The sequence below is a fragment of the Balaenoptera ricei genome, chromosome 3, assembly GCF_028023285.1.
Source record: "Balaenoptera ricei isolate mBalRic1 chromosome 3, mBalRic1.hap2, whole genome shotgun sequence".
Lineage (NCBI taxonomy): Eukaryota > Metazoa > Chordata > Mammalia > Artiodactyla > Balaenopteridae > Balaenoptera > Balaenoptera ricei.
The window spans coordinates 32,376,780-32,386,576 of NC_082641.1; the positions used below are offsets into that span (position 1 = coordinate 32,376,780).

At 45.6% G+C, this 9,797-nt stretch overlaps 1 protein-coding gene across 1 annotated transcript in view; it reads left to right on the forward strand.

The window, feature by feature from the left end:
• The window catches only part of EGFLAM (EGF like, fibronectin type III and laminin G domains), a 167,434-nt gene that overhangs the window by 133,464 nt on the left and 24,173 nt on the right, over positions 1 to 9,797 (forward strand). Inside the window, exons 14-16 of the mRNA XM_059916264.1 lie at positions 1,104 to 1,229; positions 2,347 to 2,590; positions 5,868 to 5,979. Of these exons, the coding sequence (XP_059772247.1) occupies positions 1,104 to 1,229; positions 2,347 to 2,590; positions 5,868 to 5,979 (482 nt within the window). The remainder of the gene's footprint in view (positions 1 to 1,103; positions 1,230 to 2,346; positions 2,591 to 5,867; positions 5,980 to 9,797) is intronic.

Genomic DNA, 9,797 nt, shown 5'->3' on the forward strand with positions numbered 1-9,797 from the left:
ATGAAAGGATGAGAGACTCACCTGCTGAGATGACACAATCAGGCCTCGGGGGTTCCTCATCTCACGGGGGGGGGGGGGAGGGGGAGGGGGAAGGGGAGGGGGAGGGGGGCGGCTACCAGCTCCCACGGGCGTCACCTTGGAGACTGTGCGACGCAGAGCTGGACCCCTCGCGGCTCAACCAGAGATGCACCCCCTTTGCCTCCATCCCAAGCAAAAGGGCTTTGGACTCACCTTTGTAGTTCTGGGCCAGGTTGTGGCCCACCTGCCTCATTTATTTCTTATACACAAGAAGAAAGGGAAAGCAAAGGAAAGGAAGAAAAGCAGCCCAGGAAAAGTCAGTTTGCTTTCACTTCATCTGGTGACCTACACTTGGAAATGACCAAGTGTACCCTTTACGGGTCTCTCCGGTGTGTGTTTGGTGGAGAGAACTAACCCATCTGATGTTGAACCTTTCAGCACTTTTCTTACTTCCGGTCACCTTGCTGTCCCTCATAAGACTGTAACCTTGAGTTTAGAAGTAGAGATTCTGGAGCCCCCTGCTAAGGTATCATGGAGCACCCCCCCCCCTCCCTGCTCCAGACAGAGGAGTTGACAGTCCAGGCCAGTTGATAAGCTTCAGCAAGGCTCCTTACCTCCTTCTGTGCTTATCTTGCTTGACCCAACGTTCAATCCAGAAGGCGGGCAGCACTTAAGGTAATTGGGGCCAAACAAATGAGAATGCTTTTAACATAAACACTCTGCTGACATTGGAGGGATGGTAACACACTCTTGTGAGAACAACAGTGAGATGAGTTACAGGCAGAAACAACTCTGTCATCCCTGTCAGTGGTCATAAAATCGCCCAGTAATTTATTATTTGATTTACTGTGTCCACCATGTTTTAAAGGGTCCCTGTGGCTCTTCATAAAGAGTAAACCAAAATCAAATTAAAATGAAGGGAAGTTCCACTTCTCCTGAAAGCTGGTTTGCAGCTGTGCAGAGGAGCAAATCAATAGGAGTGGGGCGTGAACTGTATTTGTTCAGAATCGTGAGCTGTCGGCGTGCTCAGTCTTGGACTGGCTCATGCGATGAATCGGGCTTTGTCATTCCCATTCTGTATTTAGGGGAATGCAGCAGTGGAATCTGTGATGAAGCCTCCTGCATCAATGGTGGCACCTGCACAGCAAGCAAAGCTGACTCCTACATCTGCCTCTGTCCCCTGGGATTTAGAGGTCGACACTGTGAAGATGGTGAGAAAGAAGCAAGTTGATGGCGATTTCTGTCCGCATTGTTAATTCATGTTGATGTAATTTTTCATCAATGTACTTTTAGCAAGGTCCCATATATTTTTATGGGATTAATGTTGCTTTGTTGGGAGGGATGGGAGAATCTTCTCTTTAACCAGGTTGGCGTGTCTTCAAGTGTCAGAGTGGCAAACCAGCCAAAGACAAGTTCTCTTTAAGATGTTCCTGGGCCGGGCTTTGGTGGGCTCATCTTGGCCCTCAAATAGCTTTGAAAAGCCTATATTTGTGTGGTTTGTGTCAGAATTTGAAGCATTCACAGCTCAGGCTCCTTAGAATATCTGATGGTTCCAGAGAAAATGTTGGGAAGGTACACACACAGAAACATTAACAATGTGATGTTTCTTTTTCTTGGTACTGTTCTGCTGAATTATTCTACCTCTCAATACTGTATATATTGATTATATTTATATATATACCCATATATGTATACATACATATAAACACACATGCACACACAAATACACACATATAATAATGGAAATTTTGAAAGAGTTTGGAAAAACCAAGCAGGGTTGAACATGTTTTAACTTTTCTGCCAGTGATTCAGATTTGGCCCTAAGACACCATCCCAGGGAAAAGTTTTTTTTTAACACTGTGTAATCTCAAATTTCTTGTCACCTAGAAGAGGGCGTTGTGAGTCAGAGTAAGCCCAAGCTGTTACACACCACCTTCATATTTCTGTAGCCTAACGTACTAAAGGTTGATCCCTGCTCACGTCACTGGAGGTCCGTGGGAGCCGCGTGCTCTGCTCCACATAGTCATTCAGGGACGTAGATGCCTGCCTTCTAGTGGCTCTGCTGGGGCCTTAGCGTCCTCCACTGAGTCCTGCATCCCGCCAGCAGGCGAGGAAGCCAGAGCAAGTGGAGGAGGGAGGGAAGCTTTAGGGGCCAGACCTGGAATTCTGTGTACTCCTCCCACCCACATTCCAGTGGCCAGAACTCAGCTACACCAGCCACCTATCTTCACAGCAGCTGAGAAATAGAGTTTAGTTCCGTACCCAGGAGGAAAAGAAGATGCTAGTTCTGGCACGGAGGGATTTCTAACCACGTGCTTGTTCTTTCAGCCTTCACCTTGACCGTTCCTCAGTTCAGAGAGTCTCTGAGGTCCTACGCTGCCACACCCTGGCCGCTGGAGCCCAGGCATTACCTTTCCTTCATGGAGTTTGAGATCACGTTTTGGCCTGACTCAGATGACGGCGTCCTCCTGTACAGCTATGACACGGACAGCAAAGACTTCCTGTCTATCAACATGGCAGGGGGCCACGTGGAGTTCCGCTTTGACTGCGGCTCTGGGACTGGTGTTCTCAGGTAAGGGCTGAGACCGTCAGGCCCCCCTCCCCTCAAAAGCCAGACAACAGTCACTTTGAAGAAAGACAAATTTGTCATCTACCAGCTTGCTCTCTTCCTGTCTTCCCTACACAGTTATCTTTTCTGAAACCTGTCCTGATTCATACAGATGACATGCTTCCCAGAGATCATGCTCTCCTGCTGGCAAGGTTTCCTCTTCTTGAATAACTAGCCAGTCCTCTCCACCTAAGATCATGCAACACAATCAGCAGAAACGTGATAAATTGTCAATCAGTACCTTGCTCAGAGCATCACTTGGTGGGCAAATATATGACAATTAGTTTAAAAAGTACCAATAGAAATGTAATGAACAGAAATTTCCTTGGTGACCTCACTTTATTTATTTATTTATTTATTTTGTCCATTGGAAGTAGTATCAGAGCCACAATCACTTAAAAACATCAAATTGTTATTCATCTGCCCTATTTCCCACAAACATCCTATTGATAGAAGCTTAACAAATTGTTTCCATTAGATTAAGAGGATTTCAAAAGGACACCTACTTCTTCACCAGCATTGAGTGAACACATTGTGGCGTTACATTACACATGCTCATATTGAATAAATACATAATTGTCACATAATCATTCATTGCTATGCATCAATAGATTGGGGTGGCCTCACTTTAAATTTTAACTTTCCTCTTGCTTTATTTCTTTGGTGGCAATGAGTTATTTGGCATGGCTCTTATTGTTCTCCATATAGAGAAGCTGATAGCAAATCACCAGCAACTTCAAAGACCCTTCCCTGACCAACGTGCTCGTGAAGGCTGTGTGATGACTGGTTTCAATAGCATGGAGTAACTAAGTGCTTCTACAGCGCTTGCTGGTGTCTGCAGATTTGGTTCTGGGTTATCAAAACTTTCCTTCTGTTATCTAGTTTGTACTATTCATTGACTTAGCAGATCGATTGTTCCCATACAGTGTGGCAGTATCTTTGTGAACCCCTCGGAGCCTGCAGTTGGGAGGTGCAGATATTTTTCTTACTTGTTTATGTCTCCCTCTTCTCACTGTGTTCCTCCCATCGTAGTTTTTTTTTTACCTTCAAGCCGGAGGCCTGCTAATCTAATGCACGCATGCCTCTTGTTCCTACATTTGGCGATTTCTTCGCTTTTGAAACACACTATGGTGTTTTGTTCAACAGTGCCCTGCAGCAGGAAATCGGTTAGTCTTTGTTGTTGTTTTAAAGGAAATCGCGGGCTGTATTGAATCACAATTCATATTGCTAGACTGTCATTTCTAGAAAGAGTTTGTCGCTGAGATCTTATAGCCACGCGTTGCCCTTAATTGCTGATCATTTTTCATGGCTGATGGGAAGTGCTTACTGCATTAGGTTTCAACAGTTCTTTAAAAGGACAGTTCATTTCTGTCCTTAAGGGCTGAATTCCTACACATCAGTGAGCCCTCCCACGTGGGGAATGGACAAACACTTCTGTACCTCTGGTTATGCAAGAACATCCTATGTCTCAAGACAACTTTGGTGGGTATTTAATTGATTCAATTTACATATGATTATGCAGAACAGTCTAAGCAATTCACTTAGAACTATTTGTCAGGTCGAGAAAGGAAGACACCTTGAATATCACCTTGTACTTTCAAATGGCCTCTTCCTGGATAAGGAATGAACAGAAAGGGCTGGGGAGGGTCGGGGCTCATCAGCCCTCGTCCTGCACAGATTGCCCCCCGCCCCCTGCACCTCGACAGTGGCAGCTCCAGCTATGGGGTCACAGTGGAACCTTAGAAGTCCAGCATTTCCCTCTTTCATAATTCTGTTTCTATTTTTGACAAGAGGTGTTTTTCATTTTTTTTCACATAAGTTATTGCTTCCCTGCCTGTCAGGAAAGGCGCCTGGAAAAAGAATTCTTTAGTATTAGGTGTGATGAAAAGGAGGCAAGAACTCAGAGATTCCAAGGAACAGACCACCGTCTGCTCCCCTGGGCCATCCCCTCTCCAGTGTAACTGACAACACCGATCACGGTTAGTGTTTCAGACGGCCCTTTGGAAGATGTTTATTCTGAAAACCAGTTCCAAGACTTCCTGCTTCATTAAGACAATTCAGCGAAAGACTCAACTACAGGAAGCTGCGGAATTGGCCAAATCATTTTAACTTTAGGAAAAGGATAAGGTGGTCTGATTTATGATGAACTTGATTCAAAAATCGAGACAACTGCAGTGAGCTCATGATGGCCACGATCAGTATCACTCTGCTGAGGGAAGCAGCGTGTCGACGGGGAATGACCTCTACACGACAACAGGCTCAGGCGCCATTAGTTATTATGGAGATGGGCTGCTGAACAAGATCTTTATTGCATATTGATTGAGCCAAGGTGATTAAATTCTAATTGCTAAGGACAAATGGCAAAAGCATTTGCCAGAGCAAAAAATCAAGTGAGGGGGTGGAGACCTTTCAATAATTGTGCCCATTGGTATTCCTGGTGGGTTTCTAAAGATGATCCAGGACCAAAAAATAATTGGGAGGTTCAGTGAAGGCCAGGAACTATATAGACATCTTTAGAAACACAAATGCAATACTTATACCCTTTTACACACCTCGCTGTAAAACTCTTATCAATATTATTTAAACTTCAAGTGTTTCCATCTTGAATTAATAACTGAATTTTTAAAGTACTTTTAATCCTTTTCACAATATCAGACAACATGGAAACTGTCCCCCCAGTATTCTATTATGAAACATTTCAAACATATAGAAAAGTTGAAAGAATTGTACAGTAAAATCCTTATACCCACCACCTATAGTCTACAATTAACATTCTGCTGTATTTGCTTTATCATGTATCTATTTATCCTTATATTCCCCATCCATCCATCCATCTTATTTTTTATGCATTTCAGAGGATGCTACAGACATCAGTACATCAAGGAATCTGTTTTGCATCATAGCCTATATAATTTTCTCTTCTTCAAAGCTTGTATGCAACTCTGATCACACTTTAGCCTCATGTCACCCCCTCATCTTGAAAATCAGACTAATCCTACCCCCATTTCAGACTTGTTGTACGGAATAAGTAAAATGTTAAGTGAGATACTTACTCCTCCCATGAAGGGGTCCAATAAATGGAGCTAGCACTGCGGTGTTTACCAAGAAGGAATGAAGGTTTTTCTTTTTGCTGAAGAGAGTGAGGTGCCTAAGGTTGGCACGCCTCATGTGAGCCAGATCGGTGGCCATTATTTCTAACGCCATTGACGCTAACCCATGCTCAGTTTCCTTCCTTCAACAGGAGTGAAGAGCCCCTCACCCTGGGTCACTGGCACGAGCTGCACGTGTCTCGCACAGCGAAGAATGGTATCTTACAGGTGGATACGCAGAAGGTAGTGGAGGGAATGGCAGAGGTAAGAAGGACGTCACCTCCTGATGGCTTATGTGAATGGGGTTACTATTTCCTTCCTGTCTTGGAGATGAAAGTGGCGGCATAATGATTAAACACAGTGCCAGTTTACCTGGGCTAACAACCAAGCTTCCCACTGGGCAAGTTACTTAACTTTGCAATTCCTCAACTGTGAATGGGGATGATAATAAGAGGGGCCTCATAGGGTGGTTGGAAGGATGGAGTGAGCTAATACAAATGTAGCGCTTAGAAAATTGCCTGCCTACCTCCATGCCTCCCAACCTCTGCCTTTGTTCATGTTGGTGTATAAGGTAGTTCAGAACACAACTCCAAGGCAGGGCCAGAGATGGGGTGGTCGCACAGCTGACAAGAACACAGACTCTGAAACCAGACTCACGGGGTTCAAAATCTAGCTCCATTCCTCACCAGTAGTGTGAACTCGGACCAGCCACTCGATCTCCCAAGTTGGTGTTTTTGCATCTAAAAAATGGGGTAATGGTGATACAATAATGATGTTTTATAGAGTTGTAAGAATTACAATAACTGTATTTATAAAACACCACAGAACCTGGCATATGATCAGCACTTTGTAGCTTTACTTATTGTTAATAGTGTACTATCATAATAACCTCAAGAGCTCAGAATTTCCACTCAAGTTTATAATTTTCATCCATGATTTTATTTCCAAGGTCATGTTCAAAGGAAAATGACATTTTTAAGGAGCGATAAGAGAGATTTGCTTTAAACTATAACCTACTGCGATTCTGTACACACACGAAATTTACAGACCCCTAAAACAGAGGGGACTTTAGATTTGCCAGGATGTTCATTACAACAGTCTTCATTTTGTGCATCACAGATTTAAAGGGGGCATTGATGAATGTGGGTGTTCTGATAAGAAAATGAATTGATAGAAAAAAGAAAAGGAAGGAAAAGGGACTCTTGGTGGTAAGAGGTATTTGGTTGAGGAGGAGAGAAGAAAGAAGGACACACATGTCAAGAAGGGAGCTTGGGGGACAACAATGGTGGGTGGTCCTATCAGAACCAAGGACCTCCTTGGGAATTAGAAGAATCAGAAACTGGGCTCTGCTTCAAGAGGCGAGTACCTTAGAAAATATCCCATATATATTTGTGGAAGGAAGGAAGGGTGAGGGGAAGGGAGGGAGGAAAGATGGAAGGAAGAAAGGAAAGCAGGGAAGAAGGAAGGGAGACGAATAAAGGAAATGGATTTTAAAGGGAGAATGGGAGTCACTTCTTGTACAATCCAGAAAACTCTAACAGCTGACTTTAGTCCAAGACAAGATTAGAAGCTCACAAGCATAGATCTGACTGTGTGTTGACTTAATAATATAAATTCAAAAAAGCAGTGTATCGCTTTAGGCCCTAGTTACCAACATCTGTAAAACAGTAACAAAAACTTAGGATGGGCATGTTTGTAAATAGTGGGCTTAAGGCCTTTGATTCTAAATAAGCAACTCTTCAGGAGGCAGCATTTACCATTGGGATCCTACAGTGAAGAGGTAACACAAAGGTAGAAACCACACCTCGGGTTCTGTTACTGCCACGCCAGGGAATGAGAATTAGACAATATGGTAAAACCAGTGTCCTCCCTATTGGCTATTTGAACGGATGGAGCTGACCGGAGGGCTGCCCACCTGGAAACAGTATAAGCATGTGGGAGGGAAGGCGTGGCTATTCTGTGTGCATCTGAGGGCGGTTCTTGTGACGCTGCCTTGAGACGGGAGTGGGAAGGCCCAGTGCTTGATCTCCAGGAGTTAAACCTTAATCAGATCACCCCGCAGGGGTCTCTGCCCCGCCCGCTGTCCTGTCCATACCGTGTTCAAAGGTGTGGCTGACAGGGGCAGAGGTGTTGGAGCTTCGAGACGGGTGGGGACAGGGATTAGAGGATACTGCTGGGGGCTAACCCAGCCCCTAAGTGTCCGGGCTACACTCGAGGCCAGATCGCTGGCTGCACTGAGAAACACCAACAGTGCAAGGTGAGCCAAGCTGTGCAGACTCAGAGGAAAAGCAGTGCTTCCCAGGGCTTCAGGAGAACCCAACCAGGGCGTTTGCTCAGGTTTTCCAACCACTCGCAGCCGAACGGAAGCGGCAGATCCAGGCCCAGAGCATCCCACTGCAGAACAGGCCCACCTTGGTGGGTCTGTTTGTTTATCTCCTGTGGTCCTGCGTGGGCGTGGCCGCTGCAGCCCCGCCTCTTATCCCCCGGCCGGTGGCGGGGGAGGTTTGATGGGCAGCCAAAAGGGACGCCTCTCGCCCCACGAGACCCCGCCCCTTTCGCTGGACCCAACCAAGAAACTGCAAGTGTTTTCAAAACGGCCTGCTTCTCTGAAATCCCTTTGACCCTGCAGCCTTCCTGCTTTCCTCCTAGTATTTTATTTTAAAGACAAGATGGAGATGGGTTCATGGGGGTGTGTGTTGACAGCTCCTGTCTGGCTTTCTATTTCATCGGGCCACAAGAATTCGCGAAAGCCCTTCTTTGATGACCACCCCCCTCCACCTCCCCGCTAGTTAAATAAGAACCCTCGAAGCTGCCTGAAGGTTATTGACGGAAGGCAGTTCAATCTGTTTAATCCAAGACCTCTCTGCTTCTACCTGGCTGGACCCCGCCACTGTGAGCGCTCCCCTAGATGGAGCTCCCTCCTCTCTGTCTCCTCTTCTCCATCCCAACCAGACCCCAAATCCATTCTCCTCCCTCTGGCCAGTTATATTCCTAAAACACAGTCTGACTGTTCTCTCTCCTGCTGAAAACTCATTGCTTTTGGGGTGAAGTGCACATTTCTATCCATGCACGATCTGGTCCCTCCTTGCCTCTGCCCTATACCTACATGTCCTCTAAGCCCTGACTCTGTCCAGTTTCTTTCTCAGTTTTAACTCTTCCTAGTGCACCTCCCCACTTCCTACGTCTGGGGTAGAGTATGCGATGCCCCCTCCCCACCAGGTGCACCCACAGTCACCTGGACAGTCCTCAAAGGGTTAATCTTACCTGCCCGGTCACTTGTCTGTGTTCACCCCAGCATAAGCCTCTGGAGGGCAGGGACCTGGGCTTTCTTATTTACTGTTGTTTGTGCAGCACTTAGTACCTGGGACATAGTAGGTACCCAATAATATCTGTTAAATAATTAAATGCTGCTACTGTTTGTATTTCTTTTGATCATAAATCAAAGGAAACAATAACTTACGTTACCCAAAGTGTGTTCATCCCCAGAGGTCTCAAATTTGTATGTTATCTTAGGACATTTTAACATTTTGCTTAATTAAGACTCAATGTTTAAAGGAGTTTAGACCTCACGTCTCACACACAGCTTGTTATCTAGCCCAGCCATTGGGTTTAGGCTGTTGAAATGACCAGAAGCAGGGGAAGCCTTTGGGGATTGACAATGGGGAATTCTCTGAGAGCCTGGAAAAGAGTTTCTCTGCCCTTGTATTTGATAACAAGGAACGCCTCCCACCTGCCATACCTTCCCTTTCTCTTGGCCTAAAGAGGTTCTATCTCTACCATTAGTGAATATAACAATAGCAGCCATACTGGAACGCAGATCCTGCATCCAACGCTGGGCAAAGCGCTAAATCAGTGGAATCTCAGCCGCCAGGACAGGTTAGACTGTACTGCAGTCAGGCACGCATAAGCCCACAATAGCAGCACCTTATAATAAGGAGTTATTTCTCACTCACGCTACATGTCCATCAATGGTCAGCTGCAGCTTTAATCTGAGACCCAGGCTGGAGGAACAGGGCGTGGGGGAAGAGGGCATGGTGAACCACTCCTGGCTCCGAAAGCCTCTGCCCAGAAGTGACTCACTT